The sequence below is a fragment of the Copadichromis virginalis genome, linkage group LG23 (genome assembly GCF_057382275.1).
Source record: "Copadichromis virginalis isolate Kocher_CV1m ecotype Utaka linkage group LG23, C_Virginalis_male_GT1.1, whole genome shotgun sequence".
Taxonomy (NCBI): Eukaryota; Metazoa; Chordata; class Actinopteri; order Cichliformes; family Cichlidae; genus Copadichromis; species Copadichromis virginalis.
In genome coordinates this window covers 29669041-29693170 of record NC_140639.1, presented here as the reverse complement: position 1 = coordinate 29693170, position 24130 = coordinate 29669041, and the positions used below count along the sequence as shown (strand labels likewise).

At 39.6% G+C, this 24130-nt stretch overlaps 1 protein-coding gene across 2 annotated transcripts in view; it reads left to right on the top strand.

Moving 5' to 3' along the window:
- Nucleotides 1-22262, top strand: part of LOC146681334 (N-chimaerin) — a 31512-nt gene extending 9250 nt beyond the window's left edge. For both annotated transcript variants that reach the window (XM_085448356.1, XM_085448357.1), the window contains exons 5-15: nt 5739-5770; nt 6605-6718; nt 10290-10416; nt 11805-11966; nt 16285-16362; nt 17027-17111; nt 17534-17707; nt 18337-18414; nt 18498-18635; nt 19604-19709; nt 19829-22262. In XM_085448356.1, the coding sequence (XP_085304482.1) occupies nt 5739-5770; nt 6605-6718; nt 10290-10416; nt 11805-11966; nt 16285-16362; nt 17027-17111; nt 17534-17707; nt 18337-18414; nt 18498-18635; nt 19604-19709; nt 19829-20000 (1266 nt within the window). In that variant the 3' untranslated portion in view covers nt 20001-22262. The remainder of the gene's footprint in view (nt 1-5738; nt 5771-6604; nt 6719-10289; nt 10417-11804; nt 11967-16284; nt 16363-17026; nt 17112-17533; nt 17708-18336; nt 18415-18497; nt 18636-19603; nt 19710-19828) is intronic.
- The last annotated feature ends 1868 nt before the right edge of the window (nt 22263-24130 follow it).

The window sequence follows — 24130 nt, the reverse complement described above, 5'->3', positions numbered from 1 at the left end:
TCGTTAGCAGAGGAACAGGCATAACAGGATAGATGGGAGAGATCAGAAATTATGTTGTGCTAAAGGTCACACGCTACACTAATCCAGAGCTACACAAAGGACATGAAAAAACCTCTTAGCGTCGTGTTCCAGCTGATCCTCATCCTCTGAAAATGCAGGCTTGGTGCTTCACTTGTTAAAGTAGTAAGGAAATATCCAGTTATTCCCACAAACGAATTCACTTGTAACAGCTTTATTTAATTATTACAGCAAACTGAAGTGTGTTTATGTCTTAGTTAGTGGTGGAGTAGTTTATTGAGAAGAGGTTTTGTCCTAGCCCAGGGCACGCAGGTGGTTTGGCATGATGCTGATGTCCACTAAATGCCACGCAGCAGCACATCTGCTCAGCATGGGTTGGAGAAATCCAAGGGGGATTAATAAAAATGGATGGGGGGGTTGTACATCTGGTTTTTGCGTGTAAAGACAGTCATCTTAGGGTATGATGGGAGGATAGTAGGGTGTGTGTGTGTGTGTGTGTGTGCGTGTGTGTGCGTGTGTGTGTGTGTGTGTGTGTGTGCGTGCGCGCGCGTGCGCGTGCGTGCGTGCGTATGCAAAATGAGCAGCTGTTGTGTCTGATGCCCTGGCCTTGGTTTGGTAGTCACCGCTGACCTATTTGAAGCAAGCAGAACCCCCCCCCCACCAGCAGCCCCACTTTGTCTCCTGGGTGTGCAGCCGTATGTGATTTAATGATGCACCAATAAGCACTTATCTGCTGCTGGTACTTTTGGTACAATTTGTGGTGCATAACAGTGGTGCAAAGGAGACAAAGAGAGTGTGTGTGTCCTTTAGCTGGAGGACCGGAGGTTATGCTGTGTTACTGCTATGGCAATAACATTTTTTAAAGCAGTGCAATCAAACAATCAATTACACAACATTAAAGAAGCAAACACAGCCTGCAGTGCATTTAAGTGACTTGGTGTTGAAAACATTTGTAGGTTTATTGATTTGACTTTGCTTTAAAGGGCACAGAGGCAAGAGTAGTGCCATGAAAAACTCTGTTCTTGACCAGGTTTTTTGAGTGGATAAAACATAACAACACCTCTCTGAAGGAAAAAGGTCATATAATAATCACAAACATTTACTAGCCACATGTTTCTGAAATATAGTATCAGAAATTTAATATGTGGATAGGCTGAACAGTTCAAAGATTTTCAGTAAATCTGTGATCATGGTTTAAAATTTTCTGGCATGGTTTAGCGGATTCAGACTTTCTAGACAAGTTGGTTCACATAATAGTTTAAAATGTACTCATCTGTGCAATAACTGATATTTTAAACATTCAGTATTGATTTCATGTTAAAGCTGCTTTCCTGTTGATATTAACTGAAGGGTTAATTTAGCAGTTGTTTCAGATGACGATGATGTTTGGTCTTGTTGGTCTTTTATCACTTCTTTTCCATGAAGCATAGTTACTCTTGTTCTTTTTGCTCTTGTATTATTGTATTGCCAGTTACCTTCCTCACATTCTGAGTGTGAGGAAGGTAATTATTTTTGCCATAAATTAAAAATATTATAAGGTGATTTGACCACATAAATTGTGAAGAGAAATGTCATATTGGGACCATAAAGTATAATTTTACTGTAATATTTTATCTTTTCTTCCTTAAAGGTTATCTATTGTGGTAATTCCCATCTCCATATTTTTATTGTTGGAATCTTAAATTGGGCCTTGGTGACCTTCAATTCACATTTTTCAGAAATGAGCCGTTTTAACCCTTTAAAGCCGGTCAGAGCAGCACGCTCCGTTTTGCGTAACTATTTTTAAATACCTGTAGAACCGGAACCACGTAAGCTAGCGCAATAATTTTTTTTGCATATGAAACCAGAGGAGTTGTACTTACATCTTATGCTATCAGCTTGTCCTCGGTCACGGTTTCCTTCCACATATATCTTTGCAAAAACTCCATAAAAAGCACTTGCAGCAACAAAAACATAATATTCCAGAAACACGCTTTGCCGATCCGATCAGCTGTTTGTAACACTTCCTACGTCCATCAGCGCGAACTATCGCATGTCCTCCATTTCCTGCCCAAAACCGGAAGTGACGTCATTTTGCGGAAATGTAGTTTTTTACTATCAGGGCCTTATGAGCCTATACTGGTGTTTTTAAAAGTTATGTTTGACTTTATGACTTTCTGTGTCTTTTCTGGGATGCTTAGGACTCATATTGCACTGCTGGAAATAGTTTATTTTGATGCATATGCTGCTTTTTTTGCAAATTTGCATTATAATATTTATTTTCGTTTTTCCTGCAGTATATAAAAATTGGTGTATTTCAAAAATAAAACTATGAAGACACTCAAAATAAATTTCCTGTGGTGGGAAACTATTTTGTGAAAATTTTTTGTATTTACAGTTTTGAGGGATAAGCCTCTTAAATTTCTCTAAATAGAAATATATGTTAAAAAAACAAAAACGATTTTACATTTTTTTGTACTTTATTGCACTTTTTTGCAATTTATATAATTACTATGCACTTAATGCAGACATATTATTAAAATTTGGGATATAATGGTTGTATTGATGTATATCAACTTGAAATGCTTCCAAAATTGGCCCTACAGCATGTAAAAATATAATATAAGCTCTGGCGGGCTTGGTTCTATGGTAGGTCTTAAAGGGTTAAGACCCTTCCTTCTCCCTTTTGGCCAGCTTTGTTCTGATTGGTTGCACCTTTTAAACAGAAGGTTGGTGGGTGTTACTTCTGTGCTCACAGGCAAATATGTGTGCCTGTGCTGACCATATTAGTCCCATCCCCTTTTTAGTGATACCACACAGATATCCAAGAGTAGAAAAGTGTATAGCAAAGTCTGAACCTTTGGCTCACAGAGTGGACTACATACAACTTGCAAATACATACCTTTAGCTGCATTTAGTGACATCATTACTACCTTGGTTCAGTTTGCCTATTAGCAGAAATACTCAAAATGTTCTGGTTAGATTTGCATGAAGAGTTTTAACAGAGGTGAGTCTTAGCCTAGCTCAAAGTAGAGCCGACCAATAAAGACTGATACTGACACCGACACCAATATTTAGTGAAAAGTCTGATATTTTGGCTGAATTTTTTTTTAAAGTTTCCTTTCAGGCACACACAACATATTTCCCTAACATTTGTTATTTATTTTTTATTTATTTTTGCCTGACTCTGTTCAGGGGCCTGTTCTTCGTACCTCGCTAAGTAAGTTAGCTGGATTAGATTGTTGACGATTTTGCGTGATCCTGGATCGTTCGGTTCCCCGAAGCTCATCCGGGACTTGCTGCCATAGCAACAGAGCCGTAAGCGTAAACCTGCTCGGGAGCAGGTTTACTTTATGTAAACAGGATTAGATCGCGGCCACGCAGGTATGTCCGCTTCATTTATACGAAAGCAACAGCGATATTCCACCACTGTTTCACCATAAATAAATAACATCAATGTAACTAAAGACAATGCAGCACTTGATCCTTTTATTGATGTCACACAGATACATACAGGTCATTTCCTAAAAAAGGGAAATGTACTATTAACATTCTATTACATGTATGTGATTATTACAGATGTAATTCATATTTCAGAGTAGTAATTGTAAATTACTTCGTGTAATCAAGATGAGAGACCACGGCTATAAAAGCGAAGGTGGATTTGGGAAGCCTGTCGCAGCCATGTCCTGTCCGTATACGCGAGCAGCCCATTGCGGAAGGTGCAAGATTGATAAGGAGAGTCCTCAGAATTCAGCGTATATTGCGGGATAGACAGGATCCTTTAGCTCAGCGCGACAGTGTGCTCATTGAGAGATATCGATATTCCCGTGAGGGTATTATTTACTTAACCAACTTGTTGACGAGGGGGTGCAGGACCACCACCTGTCTTTTTTTCCTCTGCCCTTTTCTTGGTTGCTGTTATGAACAAACTAACAGAGTATTACAGGCCAGTATTACCTTGCCAAGAGACGAAAAGCAATCTAAGAGATAAATATTACCATTCTGTAGAATACTCCTGTATTCCACTTTTACTTGTTCCCATGTTCTTGTGGGTCCTGTTGTGGCTCTAATGTGAAAGGGGATATAATATAACATATTATAATATAATATAATGCCATATGATATTGGACAATATAGTGTCATATGATAGATCTACCCTACCGCCTACTGGTGTTGGCCAGAGGGGCCGATGGCGCGATATGGCAGCCTGGCTACAACCGTAGCTGCCTCCACCAGTGTGTGAATGTGGGAGTGAATGAATAGTGGTATCGTAAAGCGCTTTGGGTGCCTTGGAAAGCGCTATATAAATCCAATCCATTATTATTATTATTATTATTATTATTAAATTACCTACGAGTTTGATTTGTCAGTAACTTTCTGCCAGCCCTCTCTCCTTGCTTTTGCAGCCTTTGCAGTGTTCTCTTGCGTTTTAATTAAACTCTGAAACTCCTGAAATCCCTCACTCATGAGTTCTTGCTCTGCTGCCGGAAAATACCGAGCACGCCCCTTCGACATTTTCGCCGACCAATCAGTGGGTTGCCGATCAATGTTTCTACTATCGATGCGTAGCCCCTTTTACGACACCCAGTGATGTCACATTCCTGCGTCCAGCTGTACTAATCGTCAACAGCAGGTGTGTTCGGGGAACCGGATTAGCGAGCTCACGGTTAGCGCGATGGTTTGGTCTTGGATGTGTCATTTGATCTTGGATGTAGTAAGCGACGTACGAAGAACAGGCCCCTGATCAGCTAGTTTTTGTGTTTGTGGTGTTCCAAACATGTCGGTAAGTTGTAGAGTGCCCTCTGGTGAGCAAGCATGCAGTATCTTTATTTAGCTTTTTTCATTGGCCTCTGTAAATGCTGGTACCGACATATATTCAGATCCACTATTTTTTTAATTTCATGTGTTTGCTTCCACGCCCTGTCTGACACATTGTGAAAAAAATCTTTCCATTTCCCTCTGTGCCCTTTTATTTCATCATTTCATTCAAAAACTTTGAAAAGACTGAAGATAAGCTTCTTTTTGCTTCTTTCCCCCCCAAGCTTGCACTCAACAGTATGTCCATTGCATGCATGGTTTACTGACAGGCCTCAGAGCAGATCTGGACGCTGTCCAGAGGTGCACGTGCATGGCAGACAGCAGAGATCGCATGTCTCCTCTCTCCTCAACAGCTAGACTAATTCTGCCCCCCCTCGGGATTTTACCAACTTGACCACTTTTGCATTAGAGTCAGTAGGCATTTAGTTTGTGCTCCAATTTCTTCTAAAAATAAAAACTTGTTTCCATCGTGACTCCATGTACAAGTGCTCGATTTCCATTCCCTGATTGCTCCTTATCTACATCTTATGGTGTTTGAGACCCCCCCCCCCCCCCCCCCCCCACACACACACACACACACACACACACACAGACATAGGGCATTTAACTTATTATTTACCATTGTTTGTTAGGCCCTTGCTGATTTATTGGCTCAACAGCAGTTTTGCTGAGAATAACACGATGCTCTGCTTTTTATCTGACTCATGCAATTTTCTTGATGCCCACACACTCACAAACTCTCACTCATACACACACACAGCTGAGTGTTAAGTGAGGCTTACATTCAAATGCTGAAAATGTTACATGCTCTTTGAGCAAGAGCACACAACTTGTGTAGTGTTAAAGCATTTTACACACTGTATTGTGAGATTATTTTAATTTTTTGTTTATTTAACAATCACCATTTCTCTCCCCTACAGGTGGAAAACCGACCTAAATACTATGGCAGAGAGTAAGTTGGCTTTCTCTGTAGTAGTAGATTGTGTTAAGCACTTTGTGTCATTACATTATAAACAATGAGGATTATTTTCAATTGGTATGTGGATTTTTCTTCATTAGATTCTTCAGTTTATCAAATAAGCTTACATTTAGCTATTTTTGTCACGGTCCTGGGTCTCCTGACCCAGCGTTTTTAGTTCTTTGTGATTTTTCGTATTATTGTACTTGTGTGTGATTTATTCTATGGCTTCTAGTTTTGATCCCTTGCCCTTCATGTCTCCCTGTGTGCCCCTCTGTGTATCTGTGAGCCCTCGTCTCTCCTTATGTTTTATTCCATGCTTCCCCTGCCCATTATGTCTAAGTTCTCCCCGTGCTCTCTCTTCCCCCTGTGTGCCCTCTACGTATTTATGAGCCCTCGTCCCCTTTCGTGTTTATTCCGTGTCTCCCCTGCCTGTTACGTTGGTGTTCTACTCGTGCTCTCTCTCCTCCTGTACTTCCTGTTCCACCTCTCCCGTCAGTGTTCAGTTCACCCCGCCCTGTCTCGTTATGATTATCAGTGTCACCTGTGTTCCCCGTGTGTTCCCACTTCCCTCGTTAACCCTCTGTGTATTTCTGTCTGCGTCTCCCTCTGTTCAGTGTGACGTCGTCCCTCATGCCGTGTGTGGATCTCCCTGTGTCTCTCTGTGAATTCTTAGTTTGTGGTTTCCCAGTTTAGTTTAGTTTGTATATTTGTTCCGCCAGCGAATAAAGCTGAGTTTTGAGTTCATTCCCTCGTGCCTGTGAGTCCTGCATTTTGGGTCCTACTCCTGCCTGCCGCACGGCGATTCATGACAATTTTTGCATCCAGGTTCCATGGGATGATCTCAAGAGAAGAGGCTGACCAGTTACTGAGTCAGGCAGAGGGCAGCTACCTCATCAGAGAGAGTCAGAGGCAGCCAGGCACTTACACACTGGCTCTAAGGTATGCTAGTTTGGGGAGACAGAACAAACATGAGCTTATTGGCAACACTAGATTTTTCAAAAAAACCGAGAAGAGCATTCTGGAGTAAGAGCATTGTCTTTAAGTGATGACGGGATGGATCCTGCTACTGGGCCCAAACTACTATGCGTTTAATAAGGCTGTTGTGTTTTTAACATGTTTTAATGCTTTGCATCTTGTTTTATTTAATCTACAAGCACCTAAAACAGTCAGTGATCACTGTCAGCCTCTTTCGGTTTTTATTACCGCTAATTTTAAAGCTCAGTTTTTAAAACCTTATGATGTAACTACAGCCCAGGCAATGCAGCAGTATATTAATGACTAACCTTGTATTATGGATGGATTTTCTCACTTGTTCTCCTGACTGAAGTTTGGTCCTTTTACAACATCCTGCCATGCAATTGCATTTGTCCCTAACCATCGGGAACCCTCACATTAACTTCTATTGAGTGGAAAAAAGTTAGCGTTTGTCCTCCAGCTTCACTGTTTATATTATGCTAACATAGGTGTGTCGGTAGCGATTACGTAGCACATCATTAGCTAACACATACCAGCTATCCCAATTTCAGTAACCCTGCAAAAGTCACTGCTGTTTAGTTTTCTGTCTCCATTTATGTTGGAAGTGATAGCAGAGCTGTAAGTTTTACCTTTTCTCTCAGTCAGAACATGCTATATTATATTTAGATGGAAACTAGCAAGCTAACTCCCTGGTAACTTCTAACTCCGTTAAGTCACACTGATCATTTTATTACAGATGAAAGAATTTAGACAGTTTTCAACTCTCAGTGATGGTGCAGTGAGCGCTTGACTTTGGGACCTGCAGCGTAGTTTGGGCCCAGACATAGCTAATGACATCAGACTTAAATACTGGATGGAATGGGAACATGAAGGGAAAACCTTCAAATCAAGGACAAACAGTATCCCACATTCTTGATTTTTAGTTCACAAACACTTGTTGTAATGACTAACTACTCCTGACATTTTGGAGATGTTAGCTCTTTATACAGTAAAGTTACAGTGGGATACAAATAATATCAGGCTGATCCTGCCATGATTTGTTCCCCCGGTTCAAATCACAGACAAACAGGATCCCACAGCTGTTTATGTGTTTAAACCCATTTTGCACAGAGAGGCATTTTTTGAAAAATGTACTGATAGCAATGTTGAATATTATTACACAGTAAAAAAAAAAAACAAAAAAAACAAAACTACAGGTAAAATAATCACACCGTGACGCCTCTGCCTTTCTAAATGGAGGGACAGTAACTGTGTGTGTATATGTAAGCGTGTAAAACCTGAAGATAATCAGATTAACAGTATTTTGTTTCTATCTGCCATTCTGCAATTCATCTCATGTAAACAATAACGTGGCGCACAGCGCGACGTGAAAAACATTTTTCTTGTAAAGCAAAGGGGGGGGCTAGCAAAAAGAGTTTGGGAACTACTGCACTAATATATAATATATATTAGTGTATATATAATATATATTAGTGCTGTCAAACAAGTAAAATGTTTAATCTAATTCGCCACAGGGTTACTGTGGATTCATTTTGATTAATCATGATTAAATATCATTCATTTTTATTCAATATTAATCACATTTCATTTTGCATGATAAAAACAGACCCCAGAAAAATGGGAAAATATATGCACTTAACATGTTTATTGAACATCTTAAACATTCATGTTAACAAAAAACTCTGTAAACATTTATCCACTCTCTCTGTCACTCTTGGAGAGGCACTTCAAGTCCTTGAAACGAGGAACCAAAGCTATGTAAAGCGCTTGTTCTCAACGATATTAATAGGTCTGCAGTTTGTTGCAATCCACTTGGCAATTGTGTCAGTCAGTATTTCTGAGGTAGACTTACTCAGTCCCCGATGCTCCGTGAGTGGTTTGTCGCAAGCTGGGTGACGCGTTAGCCAAGGTCCTAGCAGCATCCCCGACTAACGTATGCTTCGTGTCAATGTGATATTTTAAGCTGGAAGTGCTTCGGTGAAAAGAAAATTCCTTCTTGCACAATGTGCAGAATACTTTATGTCGGTCGACTGTTCCGTCTTGTTATTTTTTTTTAATACTCAAATTTCCTGTTGAGAGGATTGGATAATAGAAGAGAATGGATGGATGGAGTATAAATTGAACCATAAAGGAGATATTTTATGGTTTATGGTTTAATTTTATGGACTGCATGTGAGCACAGTTCTGTTGGTTGAAAAAAAAAAACCCTCTCTGTACGCAGATATGCAAAGGGACACAATTGCAGTGCGATACATAAATCATAGCTCTAGTACCAACCAGAATCTCTACATGATGAAATTTACTGAAAGGAAAAGCTGTAACCTCAAAACTTCCATCATTTGACTGCCTTAGCTCTGTGTTTATATAAAGTTTAGCTACTAGCTATTAGCCATCTGCAGTTCTACAATATTTATAGCTATCAGATATCCATGATAGAACTAGAGTATTATGATCAAATATTTACATTTTGATATATGTTGTGACAGTGTTTTCAAGGCCTTTCCCCCTTATCGGCCCTATTCCCATCTCAAAGCATAGTGTAAACTATATTGATACAGTATCCAGTGCCAGAGTGAGAAGAAATACAGACACAGAATATGATATTAACTACCAAGGCTACACCTTTCTGTCTGTACAAGCACACATTTGTGTGACAGTGCATGCTGCTTTTTAAAGCTTGTCTAATTGTGTTCAGGTGCTGTAAGGTGTGAGGATTTATCTCTGCAGTCAACCTTTAAACAGCTCAGAGGAGCTCAACTTTACGTGCACATGTTTCCTCACAGCAAGGCTTGTGAAAGAGTGAGAGTAAGCCTGTTAACAGTAAGGCTTGTTTCTTGTTTTCTGTCAGTTTACCCGGCTGCCCACACTTCGCTGTTAGTTTTACTTGACTGTGAGCTATCATTTTCTCAGAGTAGGTGTCACACTTTTAAATGGGTGCATGGCTTAATTTGAATTTAGTTTTGGGTCAGTTCGGTCTATTCATAGCTGTGTCATTTTTTTTTTCCACCTGTGCAACTGTTCTCAGTCATTTACTGTCCCTCCTTACCCCTGTGGTTATAATTACCTTCCATAAATACCCTTTCATAAACTTGAGTCCCAGTCTGAGTGGTAGAAAAAAGAAAGGTTGGATTTTGGGTTAATGATTTAACAGTGCTGCTTTAATCTCATTGTGATCCGCTGAGGAAGAAATAACAGCGCACGTGTGGTGGCCCAGTTCAAAGTCTGTGTGTCGATTAGAGTTTGTGCCACTCTTTTCTGGCTCCGTGTTAGCGGAAAGCAAAGCTACAGGATTTTAAATTGGAGAGAGTAACGACATGTTTTGCAGATAACCTCAGTTTTTGACCCTCGACTTACAAAGACTGGCAGATACAAGGTTATTGCTATTTTATAGGCCCTCTCTTATCAAAATTTGTCAAGGTTTGAGTCAGACCCTGAGGATGCATTAATTGAAAAAAAATTCAAGGAAAAGATTTAACATAAATTTTGACTTTCAAAATACCGAATAACAAAATTTGCTCATTTCTTTTATCTGCAGGTTTGGGAACCAGACAAGAAACTTCCGTCTCTACCATGACGGGAAACACTTTGTTGGGGAAAAAAGGTTTGAGTCCATCCATGACCTCGTCACAGATGGCCTCATCACACTCTATATCGAGACAAAGGTGCGTTTTTGCATTGATCTGTCCTTCCTCCTGCTTTCCTTATTTATAGCAGTCCTGTTCAGCAGAGAGACATAAAAGCCTGTGATGCCTCAGTATGAATTATGGATGGGTATTTGTCAGAATGGCAACATTTCTCAAAAAAGTTTTACTGTCTTTGACAGGTGTAAATCCATCAGTTTGAGACATATTTAATCACTTTCATGATCATGTGAACACTTAAATTCCTTAAAAAGTCACAAAGACAGAAGGAAAATTGAAATGCCTTGATGCATGCTCAGTCATCCTGGTAAAGAAATCCCAGAAAGCTGACTCTGTTCATCTGGATGTATTGTGAGTGGGAAAAACGCGTCATTATTCATTCAACTGTCTTATTCAGTCTCAACTGAACAACCTTGACCAACCCAACCTTATAAATGGTATATTTGCATAATGACCCAAATTAGCAACTAGTAAACACTGACTAACAATGGGCCGTCAGATCAGTTTTATGATCATTGATACATTGATATGCAGATTGTAATGACGATCACATTGACAGTTAAATCAAACAACCTCTAGCTAAGCAGATGGCACAGTCCAGAAGAGCTGTCTCATTCGGCCACGAGTCTCCAGTCTGTTTCCAACTAGAGACCAGTGGCCAGTCTTTCAGTGATGAAGTTGTACACATCCTGGACAGGGAGAAACGTTAGTTTGAGTGGGGAGTCAAGGAGGCCGTTTCCGTGAAAAGGGAAACACCTACTCTGAATCAAGGAGGGGGCCTATAAGTATATCTTTCATCATTTTAAAATGCTGTGATTGCAGCCATTCCCCAACTCTCTGTGAATGGAACTCATGGTCATTGATCAGTGATCATGAGAATTTGCATATCAACGATCATGAAACTGATCTGATGAGCCATTGTTAGTTAGTAGCGCTAGTTTCAGTCATTGCGCAAATGTACTTTTTATAGGGTTGAGGAAACCTGCAGTCAGCATGAAGGAATCACTTAGAGAGAAAATTCTACGTCCAGATGAGCAGAATTCAAATCTCTTTCAGAAGACAGAAGTCCCATTATTTATTATTTGCTTATTTCAACTATAAAAAAAGTGTCTCAGGACACAAAACATGGATAATGAAGAACATTATTAGTTATAGTTGTGGGCCAGCTAAAGAAAAATTAACAGTAAAAATGTAAGGTTTTAGGGGACACAGAAACACTGAACTTCCCATAGACTACCTAAACATAAGTTGGAAGAAGTCTATAAATCTAAAAACGGGGCCAAATCTATAGGTAAGAGGCAAGATTTTATTCCCTGGAAGCCAAAAAAATTCTCTGCTGCCTTCAGAGATACAAAGACAAGGCAACAGTTTCCCAGATTGAATTTACAGGGATTTAATTCTCTTCTCAGGCAGCAGAGTACATCGCTAAGATGACCATAAACCCTATCTACGAGCATGTGGGATACACCACTCTGAACCAGGAGCCCACCCTGAAAAAACACCTCCCTCACAGCCAGGAGGAACCTGACGGACCGACTCCAGCCAAAGATGACCACAACACAGAGGAAAGGGTGAGGACAATCAGTGATCTAGATATCGTATATCCTATGAGCGTGATGTCATTTATCTGCTGTAAGATGCACCAAGTTTGACTTCGTAATTATTGTTCAGACTTGTCCAAAACCTTTGAATAGATCATTCAGAGGATCTATACTTTAGAGCTTTAGAGGGTGAATAATAAGAATGATAAACCTTAATCTGTAATCACAATGAATACAAGTCAATATTTTCTGGGCTTATCACTTCCTACAAGAAATGTCGAAATGTGGGTTTTTAAGAAGGATCTTGTGTAGACACTCTGGAAGATGCTTCTTAAAAACATGTTCCTGGCAACTGACCTGAAGGCCTTGGCAGGGGATTGAATAAGAAATGTTGGCTGAAGTTTACAGTCACTGAGATGAGTCCTAGTTTTTTTCATTTTAATCAGAGGAGTGGCAAAGGATGAGGACATTGGAGTCTACACTGTGAAGTCCAGACATGTGGGATAATTAAAAATGGAAAAAAAAGAAATGTATATATTTTGGTTATTTGCTGGCTTAGTAGCATAATGTATACATTACTGTATGTACCCTATCTCCTCGTTAACGGGTCGTCCAATCTGAACTAAACTTTTCACAAGCATGGTCATACATGCAGTGATTATCATTTATTCACCAAAATTTGTATTTGTGACAGAATTTCGTTTCACTCACCTCTAAATACTGAATTAAGACTTTTGAAAAGTATCACAGACTTTGGTTTCAGATAACACGACTTAATTAATTACTGTTAATTACACTAAAGCGCTGCATTAATGTAAATCTGTTACTTTAGGCTGGTCCAAGCAATGCAACAATCCTCTAGTACATGGATGTCAAACATAGGGCACAGTGGGCAAATTCGGCCCTGCAAAAGAATTCAATCTGACCTGCCTGACAGCTTTGGAAAATGTGAAGGAAAGCATAAATTTTGGGTGTGTAAATGTATTTTAATAAGTTGTACAGGTTTTTCCTGTTGATAAAGACCTTTTCAGATGTCTGTATGAATCCCATCACCTCTTTATCAGGTTCGGCCAATGTGCAGTGTTAGGTTCTCCATTTGTGTCCGTTTCAAGTTGCATGTTCAGCGTACGTCACCTGAACGCAAGATAATGGTCGCCAAAATTTGTATCTGCAACAGAATTTTGTTCAAGACTTTGAAAAAGTGCAGCAGACCATTGATAGGGCGTGTTTTTCCTAGCTATTTAACCATTTTTGGTAACAGTGTATACAACATGGTAATAAAAAGTTCTACATTTCTGTTTCAGTTTAACAAGTGATAGTTTAGTTCATACTGGATTTATACTGTGAGCAGTATGAGGTATTATGTAATTTCTTAAAGTCTCTGAACCTTACCTGTGTTACTAGAGGTTATAACATTCATAATGCCTAATGTGAGCGTATATACCACCAAAACGTATAAATGATAAACACATATATCTAAAAAGATTAGGTCTTTCAATGTTAAGAGACCACGTAGAGAATTCAAATGAGCAGAGGAAAGTTGGTGTAAATGCAGCAGCAGGATAGAAGGATGAGAGTTGAGGAACATGGAGAAAGAAGGTGAAGAAAAAGAAGAAGGAGGCGGAGGATGGATGCAGAGGAGAGATGGCCTCCAGCCAAGGGCTCTGCAGTAAAATTACATAACAGCGGTTTGCCTGCAGAAACCTGCTATGTCCCAAAAGCTACGAAGTATACAGGAATCAAGTTTGTTGTCGGCTCATTAATTTTCGTTCAGATGTGAATTAATTAGTGTTAAAGCAGGAACTGAGGGGAAACTTTTTTCCTGTCGGTCGAGGTTTTTTTCTCTTTCTTTTTTTTTCTTTCTTTTTTTTTTTTTTAAATAGGAAGATGCGAGGTTTCTTGGTCATCTTGCTAATGACTGAGCAACTTCTAATGCAAATTTCAGTTCTGCAACTGTGAGTTTGTGCTGATGAGTGCATGCAGCTGCATTCAGGCTTATACTACAAAACCCCCAAGACCCCTGCATACACACACAAACACATACACACAATAATATAATCCAGTTTCCACACACACACACAAACACCCACAGTGCAGTATGTTTATCTGCTAAACCACTGCTCAGCATCATGAGGCCTTATGTGACCTGCAGTGCATGACCACCTGCACTGCACCTCATACATCACTGTGTGTGTGTGTGTGTGTGATGGGGGTAGTCCTGTGTACGTGTGTGCCTTCATAATTGGGTGGATTTGCAGACAAAGCAGTACGCCAGTGACATTGAGACCAGAGGCAGCTCACTGTGGGAACAACAAACACGAGAAGGAAATTCGTATTTTTTTTCATGCAGCTAATCACCTTTAGTTACGGGGGTTAAACTCTGTTTTACTGTGCCTTTGAGGGCGATTCAGACGTGCGTTTTTAAACATTAATTGTTAAAGCCTTGTTATCAGATTGAAATCACTGGACGGTGAGGTGAAATGTGGCGGAAAAATAAGATTGCACTTTTTGGTCTACCTGAGAAAATGATAGAAAAACTCAGTAATATCCGGTGACTTTTAGCTCTGCAGATTTTATCTACAGCTGTTATGGTTCTTCCTTTTCTGTCTTTTTTTTTTTTTTTGCCCTTTTTGCATCTGACTGTGATCAAAGTGCTCTTTTGTGCGCCAACCTGCACCCCGCTGCATTCAGCACAGTGACAACAGTCATTAAATATCCATGATCAGTCATACATATTCACTGTGTTGTGTGTATAAGCTGAGAATTAATGAAGTTGGATGTGCGGCAGCTTGTTTTAATTGGATTTGTGATGAAAAAATCCACACGTTTCTTTGGTTATATCTATCTGTGGGACCATAGAAAACACACAGCTTGTAAATCTTACATATTCTTTGCCCAAAAACAAGTCGAAAAAGAGAAAACATCCCCCTTCCCAGAGGCAGTACTTGACAAGGGACGTCTTCTAAAGTGCACTTAAGTCCAGACTAAACTGCTCTTATATAATGTTCCTTATGTGGCATGAGACAATGGATGCAACCCAAGAGCAACACGAGGACACAAGGTTTGTGTTTATCTGTTACCGCCGGGTGTATAAGGCAGATACAGCAGCTCCTAGTTGTCATAAATACTGGAAGCTTTTAGTGGAAAAGCATCCAGCTGCTGCAGGTGGAATGACAAAGGAAAACGGGGGGAAACAAAGAGGAAGAAAAAAATGTGAAGGAATGAATGAAACAACATATTGTTTCTCAGCTCGTTCTCCCTCCTTTTCGCCGTCTCTCCTGGGACCATCGAGGTGGCAGAATTGGTGACGAACAACAAGAAAATGCAGCATCCTGATTGGCTCCTTCCCCTCTCATTGTGACCTGTTAAATTCATCCATTGCTGCACCGTAGCTCAGCTTACTCCCCCCACCTTCCTCCTCCTCTTCTGGCTCTCTCCGCCTCCCTCCCTCCCAAGCGCTGTTTCTGCCTGGTGTAGAGGATGGGGAAAGCGGATTAACACACACACACACACACACACACACACACACACACATATATACAGAGCCATGTGGGTTGACGCGTTCACCTACACGAGAGCGAGACACAGGAATTCTGTCGCATCAGGATTTCACAAACACCTTCCAAGGAGTGGAGATTTATTGAGTTTTATTCACTGAAGTTTTCAGGACAGAGTTCTTGTTGCCTGCCTGGCTTTTTCTGTTTGTTTGTTTTCTGTTTGTTTTTTGGTTTTTAATGAACTGGAATTGCACCATTTAATCCCATCAATATGCTGCGCTAATCTGATTGGTTGATCTTTGTGGTTCTAAGACAGCAGGATTGGTCCCATGCTGGCTCCTCGGTTTGGGTTGTTGTTGTCAGATGGAGCTGTGAGATGATTTAGTATAGTTGTTTTGCTATTTTTTTTTTTTACTTTATTAATTATTCTGGGATTTTTTTTTCTTATGTTATTTATTTATTTTATTTTAAAGCAGCCTTTAAGAATAATTAAATTTTTCAGCAGGCTGTTTGGTTTATTGTTTTAATCAGTGGGATTTGAACTTTGTTTTCTTTTATATTATTTTTTCTTTTTCTCTGTTGATCCCACAATGCCGAGCCAAGAGTCGTATGTTGTTAGGAGGGGTAAAAAGAAGTCACGCAGGCGAGGCGAGAAGGAAATAAGTCAGAAGGGCTCTTTGTTTACTGCCGCGCTCGCCTTGAATGCCAGTGCTGGTTCAATTCCCTCCTTGCCACTCTCCGCGGGCTCCTCGGACCCCAGTGCTGCAGCCAACCGGGCAACAGCCCCCTCCAAACCCACCTCCCCTGCTTCCACTTTCTGGCATCCAATCCGATCTTTTGCCCTTTCACAGCTCACATCACTGGTGCGGCGGGCCACCCTGAGGGAGAGCGACTTGGCGCCCAAGTACGAGAAGGTCCACAACTTCAAGGTGAGACACTCCTTTGCTCCCCAAATCCTATTTATGTGTGTGAGTGTGCTGCCAGAATCGCTGATTCAGCTCGTGGGGACTTATTCAAATTCACCATAGAAGGCTTAGAGTGTTAAGAAACACACACAAACGCACACAGACACACACAATCTTCATGTTTTCAGCCTTTGTTTACTTTTAGATTCCCGTATAATGATTTTGTGTATTATTAGTGAGAGGCACAACAGAGCCACAGTGTCCCGAGCTCAAGAGAAATGTGGACAGACACACACACAGACACACAAAGAGTACTGCGATGTGATGGAGGTTATTAGCATTTCATTATACAGAGCCAATTTGTGCAATAAATGAGCAGATTAAAACTCTGCTCTCACTATAAATTGTCTCTGAGCACCCTTTCAGCACTCCTGTTGTGTCTCCATCAGTCTTTTGTCCGTCTCTAATAAAGGTTACTGCTGGTATTCAGGTATTACTTGACCCAATCTGGATCATATGAATAATTTTCCCACCCTTTTCTCTCAAATATACAATTATTGGCTATTTTGACTGTGTTTCACTCTTTTTATTTTTTCTCTGACCCAATCTGCTGCTGTTTAATAATTATTGTGGCAAATATAACGTTTAAACACATCGAGTTTGTCTTTTTTTATGCCTATTTAACCAGGTTCATACATTCAGGGGTCCCCACTGGTGTGAGTACTGTGCCAACTTCATGTGGGGTCTCATTGCTCAGGGAGTGAAATGTGCAGGTAAGTCACAAACAAACAAGCACATTCCTTCTCGCCATAAAGTAATTTTTCTCTTCCAATCATGATTCAGTTTCCAATTCTTTCACTCGTACTTTCTGTCTTAAAGCATGACTCGAAAGTAGGAGAGCAGGCTAAAGTTAATCACTTTCACTGTTGTTGACTCATCTGCGCCGTTTCATGGATTTTAAAATGTTAAAAGACTGGCTTGGGTGCCAAAGAACAAGCTGTCAGTGTGATCACTACTGCATGTGTGGGTGATTGAACTGGGCTTCTGCAACGCCTACATTTAAAAGCAACTTTCATCATGCAGTCTAACAATGACTCTTAAGGATCATCACAAGTAAAATAAAAAATAAAAAAACAGAGATGTCTAAAAATGGACATAAAGTGACATAAAACAAAATTCTGGGTTTCTTTGTCAGATTGTGGGTTGAACGTCCATAAGCAGTGCTCCAAAGTCGTACCCAACGACTGCCAGCCAGACCTTCGGCACGTCAAGAAGGTGTACAGCTGTGACCTGACAACGCTGGTCAAGGCCCACAACACCAAGAGGCCCATGGTGGTCGACATGTGTATACAGGAAATTGAGGCCAGAGGTGAGAGAAAGAGAGCGTGTATGTGTGACTCAGAGATTATATAACAGAAAAAGGCTTTTAAGTATTGTTTGCAGCAAGGTTAAGAGAAGTAGGGGGAGGAAAGGAGAACACCCACGAGGCTGGCGTTCATACGCAAGATGCGATTGCCTTTGTGTGTGTCAGCCCACCCACTCAATGCTAAAAAGATGTACGCAGGCAGCTTCATCTGTGAATGTAGGTGTGTGTGTGTGCGTGTGTGGAGAGTGACAGTTTTCCCTTCAAGACAGCTGCCGCAGACAGCATTTTATTGATGACTTGAGTGAAACTAATACGTGAAATCAATAAAGACTTGAAAAGATTGAACTTGACTGGAGCGAGAGAGACAGTTGAAGTCTTCACCCCACGCTTTATTTCTTTCTTCTGCCTTCACATATGTTGTGTTTGTGTGTGTTTAATAATCATTTTTGCATCCATTTCAGTTGTATTTGCTAATAGCAGGAAAGAAACATAAATTTTATCATTTCTTTAAGACATAAATAGAAAACATTCTCATCTGAGAGGCTGTACACTGAATTTTTTTTAGTTGGTTATGCAGAATTTAAGCTTATCGTAGTCATCAAATTAATATTGGTATGATTTAAACCTTCCAGGTCTTCAGTCAGAAGGTTTATACAGAATATCAGGCTTCAGCGAGCTGATTGAAGACGTTAAACTGGCCTTTGATAGAGGTAAGTGTCGCCCCCCAATGTTCCATAAGCAGGTTCTTTTGCCAAATCAATTAAATGTCATGCGCACGATTGTTCCTCCACAGACGGAGAGAAAGCAGACATATCCTCAAATGCTTACGAGGACATCAACATCATCACCGGAGCCCTCAAACTGTACTTCAGAGAGCTGCCCATACCCCTCATCACGTATGATGCCTACCCACGCTTCATAGAAGCTGCAAGTAGGTCTTAACGTTCAGGCTTTTAACCACAATTTACCTTAAAACTCAAAGATGACTTGTTCAGGGTTATAGGGAAATAAGCAACAAAAGGAGTCCTAGACAACCCTCTCTTTTGTAGGTCACCAAGAGGCAACTCTCAGTCTGGATCCTCTTTAAATTTTAATTGAATACCCCTGGTTAACATCAGTTAAAATTGTATGGTTACATTTTTAAACGATGTTAGCCAAATGAAGGCGGTTTAGACACGCCAGTATTCACTCTCATGAGACTTCTAAGCTTCCTATTGGAGAAATTTAGGTTTCTGAAATAACTGTAAAAATTTAAACAGATTCAATAAAACCTTAGTTAGAACTCCTGAAAACAGACTGTTAAATAGAAGATGGACGTAGCCACCATTGGTTGTTAAAGTTTATGGAACTATGTCATCTTGGTTTTTGGGGAGGTGATAATGTGGTATGGTTGGTTTGCTTATACTTTACCCAAAGAGTATCTATTACCCTCCTTAACAGAAGTCTATGTCTGTTCGGGCTGTTTCTTGAACAGAAATTATTTTAAAGGTACCTAAATTAAACCACACTTGTATGATGCTGGCTAAAAATATTCTCATCACAGACCTGATATTTATTATTTAATATTTTTATTTTAAAGGCCAAAATCTCTACATAGTGGGCCCCAAAATTAAAACAAAATTGTAAATTACACATACTTAAAGTCATAGCTTGCTTTATTTTTTTATTTTAGATCAAATGTGGTAAATTACCATAGAATTTCATTAAAATAATACTTAAAACTTGTGACAAAGGTCATAAACTCATTAGGAAAATATTGTTAAATCAAATGAGACTTGAGGTCTTTTGTTTTTTGTTTTTTATTTCTGAAAGACATCTATTCAAAATATTGACCTGGAGGCTAAACCTATCATTTGTATAGATGCACTATCTCAATATTTTCGTGTGTGTGTGTTGTAGAAATAACAGACCCAGAGAAACGACTGGAGGCCCTCCATGAGGCCTTGAAGCTGCTGCCACCAGCTCACTGCGAGACGCTGCGATACCTCATGGGTCACCTCAAGAGGTCAGACACACACACGAGCAGTTGTTTTACTTTGTTACATACTTATTTCTTTGGTATCTCCATTATTATTTGACTGTTGTTTTTACATATTATATAAATTGGTCTCTTTCTTCATTCAGAGTGACACAATACGAGAAGGAGAATCTCATGACTAGCGAGAATTTAGGCATCGTCTTCGGCCCAACACTTATGAGGGCGCCCGAGCTGGACGCCATGACGGCACTCAACGATATCCGATATCAGAGACTTGTGGTGGAAAGTCTCATTACCAATGAAGATGTGTTGTTCTGAAGTGCAAGAGGAGATAAAAAGAGAGACTGGGGATGACACTTGAATGCTTTTAAAGATAAAAAGGTGGCTTCTAATGAGAAAATGAAGGAGAAACATGCAAGATACTTGTATCTTGCTAGAGAGGATTCAAAAAATATACTACCTGCTTTTGTGATGGTTGGATAAATCGAGAAATGAAGGAAGTGTCTGTCTTCATGAAAGCAATTTAACAAAATCTATCTTGAGACACAGCAACTTTGAGTGAAGAAGTGGATGGAAGGACCCAGCATTTCCCTAAAGTTTAATGAAAATAGGAGCAAAACATCAAGTCAACGAGCTCTACTTTGTCTCTATGAGTTGGTATTAGAAACACCCTGTATCAGCGAGAGAATTAACAATGTGTGGTAGAAACACTGCACCATCTATCTTTAAGTTCTTGTCATTTCTTCCTACAAGGATGCCTTGACATTTTGGATTGTGGAAAAACATAACTGTATTGAAAATGTTAGCTTGGTTAGTGTTTATCATTGAAAGTCCTGGTAAGTTTTCGTTGTTTTCTTAGTGTCAGTGTGTCCCGTTTGATCCTCTTGAAGAGAAGAAGCAGCAGCACTGGCTTCCTAACAGTAGACAGCCGGATGAATGAATGAATGACTGGAAAAAGTGTATTGCTCACGTTTGGCGCATACTCATTCCTCCAAATGGAACTAAAGTGATTTGGACCTATGGCCTTTCTTTTTTCCTTCCTCTTCTTTTGCTCTGCTTTTGCTTCATAGCTCTCCCTTTTGCCCCGTCGCTGAATTATAACCACACAGCAACCTCAAACCGCCTTCTTCTTCTTCTTCTTCTTTTTTTTTTCTTTTTTTGTGGTGTGATGATGTGTAATTGCACCCGGCGATGAAGCGGGCGGAGCTGCAAATTAACAATCCTTCAATTCTCTCACTTCTCCACTTGCCACGTGTTGAAAACCTGATAGGAAATGACACTTAAAATTCAGTGAGAGTCTATTTAAAGGAAGCGTTTTTCCAGTTCCTGAAACAGCATCTTTCCAAGTGAAAATTTTGCTTCTGACACAACTTACAAACATAGAGCAAGAAGTATTGTGCCAGACCATCTGTCAGACATGAACACACAGTATTTACCAGTAATTGTCAGGCAGCTTTAGCCGTCATACTTTGCTGTAGTGGCAGATGCCGAGGGGAGGGACACCCTCGTTTGACTTGAAACGCAAATACGTGAGGCCAGTACTGTTTTTTGTTTTGGTTTGTCATTTGTATAAAGCGGTGCTGTAATTAAGCAGTGTTTTGTTATGAAGGAGATTTTTGCAATGAAAATACTAATTGAAATTCATCATCACTCGCCCGACTGCAATTCAACAAAATGAAGCACACTGATAATTTCAAGGCCCATCTCTGTTATTGGCCTGAGTGGGATAATTGGGCAAGTTTTAATATCAAGTCGAATCCCAATTGCTTTGCATCGGTGCTTTGCCTCTCCTTCTGTAAACATGTTTGGAAGTCATGTATCTGTCACTTGTGTTGATGCCACTTAATCTAACTGTGAAACTGGAGGAAGTGATGATAATTTCAAGCCCAAAGGCCAGTCTGTATTTCATATCTTAACGTCTGCCTTCTGCAGTGAAGATGAGATTTGTCCCTGACTAGAGCAGGTGACAGATTACAGAGGTTTTTGAGTTTGCTGTAATGTTTTGATGCCGTAAAAGCAGTGTCCATGATAGAAATCATCTGTCCATGCTTTTTTATTTGTTGTTAAACTAGTGCCATTTGAAAGGGTGGAGGTGTAAAATGAAGGCTTTCTGCATGTACCCCCACCTGCTACTACTCACCTTTACTCATTCCTCCCCCCATTTTTGTCGGGGGGTTCACTGAGTAGTGAAGACCCACCCGGCTTGAAGACCTTTTTGGCTTTTTTTTGGTTTGGTTTCTTTTTTTGTAAAGCAAGGACAGTTGCTGGGTGTAAATCAAATTGATGTAACATAAAAATAGCATCAGCATTTTTCTAATGGATTATGTTTTCATGTTATCTGTTTTCTTTATTTACATTGTCTAACCATAGACTAACTCTTATCAGACTAACCTGATGAAAACTTGTGACCCTTCAGTGATCTGTGACAGCTGCTTTTTTAGCATCATGATTAAAATGTGTTGTGTTTTTTTGGTTTTGTTTTGGGTTTTTTTTTATTGTCATTGCTGTAAAGTATTTTCTATATGGTTTATGCATGGTGAAGTTAAATTATTAAATATGACTTTAAGTTGGTCGTCTGAATTTTGGGTTTTAATTCATTTGAGTATGGATGTGTCCAAGAAGACCTGCTGAAGTTCAAACTGAGCACCATAATGGGGAAGAAAGGTGATTTAAGGCCAAATTGGTCCGAGTGTTTCACAAACTGCTCATCTACTGTGATCTTCCCACACAACCGGTGGTTTGAAAAAGAGAAAATATCCAGGGATTAGCAGTTCTCTGGGTGATGACAGATGGTAGCGGTCATAGGGGAATAGCTAGACTGTTTTGAGCTGATAGAAAGAAAATAGTCAAGTATTCATTTGATTTAATGGGGGCATTGCAGTTTAACATGGTAATGATACAGAGTATGAAACTGCTGCACAGAGATTTTAAAGTTTGTTTTTTTTTCATTTTCAATCCTTATCCATAGTTGGGCTAATAAACTACTAATTGTAGTATAATTAATTAAATCAAGTGCAGCTCTGACTTACTTTTGACAAACCTTTGACAACAACGGTTGTTTGTAATAATGTAATAATTGTTATACCACATTCTGTAACAATGCTGTTGAATTAATGTAACAGATCCCTTTATACAGTATTTCTGATGACTTTTTGAATTTCCCTGGAACGTAACCAGTTTGCTGTATCTGTGTTATGAGCAGTGACAAGACCTGGAAACAAAACCTCCCTCTTAAGTTCAATATTTCTTTTAGTATAATTTTAATTTTCAAAAACCAATAAATGTTTATTAACATTTTTTAACACTGAGACAATATTGTATACTGTGGCTAAACAACATTTTTAAGACTTCCAAAATGCCTAAACTATTTTAAAGCATTTTCTTTTTAAATTTTGCTCCATAATTTTCTAAATTAAATAATACATGGTAGTTTTAGACATCAGTGTTTTAAAAAAAGATAAATGAATCAATAAAAAATAAATAGTAAAAAAGTGAAATAACTAAGTTTGTAAGATAAAATAATGGACTTTGATACGGTAGTTACTTCTGTTTTTAAGCGCTATGCAGCAAAACTTCATGTTCGGGCACGCCTTGTACTTTTTCACACCACGTGCTCATGACTTGGCTCGAGCGTCCTCCATTTGCTGCTCGAACTGGTCGTGATGCGGGTTTTTACTCGGACACACCATAGCAAGACTACCACTATATAACCACATGAATTTAGGTTGCCTAGAGAAGCATAAAAACTAGTTATTTCTATTTATATTGTTAAAGCAAACCTCAGTGGAAATAGAGTCTGGAGAGGAGTTTACTAGCGGGTGACTGCACGGACTTCGGACATGTGCGTCGAGGAAAAAAAGCGCAGACGATGTTAACTACATGACACAAGGTGAGGCACTGTAGGGCTAGAATGAGGACGCTTGTATTGTTTTTTGTGAATTTCCTCTGTTAAGTTTAAAATAACGTGTTTTTGTGCAGATATTGTTAGCTTGAGGTGGTGACTAGCGAACAACTAGCCACTAATACTAGCCTACCTACTACCTGCTCATTAGCATCAGCATGACGCCTAAATTACAGTTACTTGGTTATTAACACCAGTGCAAATTTGCTTCTTTTTAAGCTGCTGGATATGACTGTTTTAATAAACATATGTGAAAGGGTTTTGTTTGGTGTGCTAGCTGTCAGCAGGTTTAACATTTTTTAAGTTTGAAGGTAGTTGCCAACTTCTTAACCGTCCCTGTGGCGTGCCAGAAGCACAGTGCACAGTCAGCTGGGTAAATATGCACTGCATGTTCATATTTTTATAATAAAAATGCACTAAAATGTTGGTATGCAGTTTATGCATAATGCTTTTATGAAGTAAGAAGGTTCTACTTCACCCCTTTGGAAAATAAAAAGAACTACATGTGCCAATGCAATACAATATAATGCAATACAGTACAACTTTA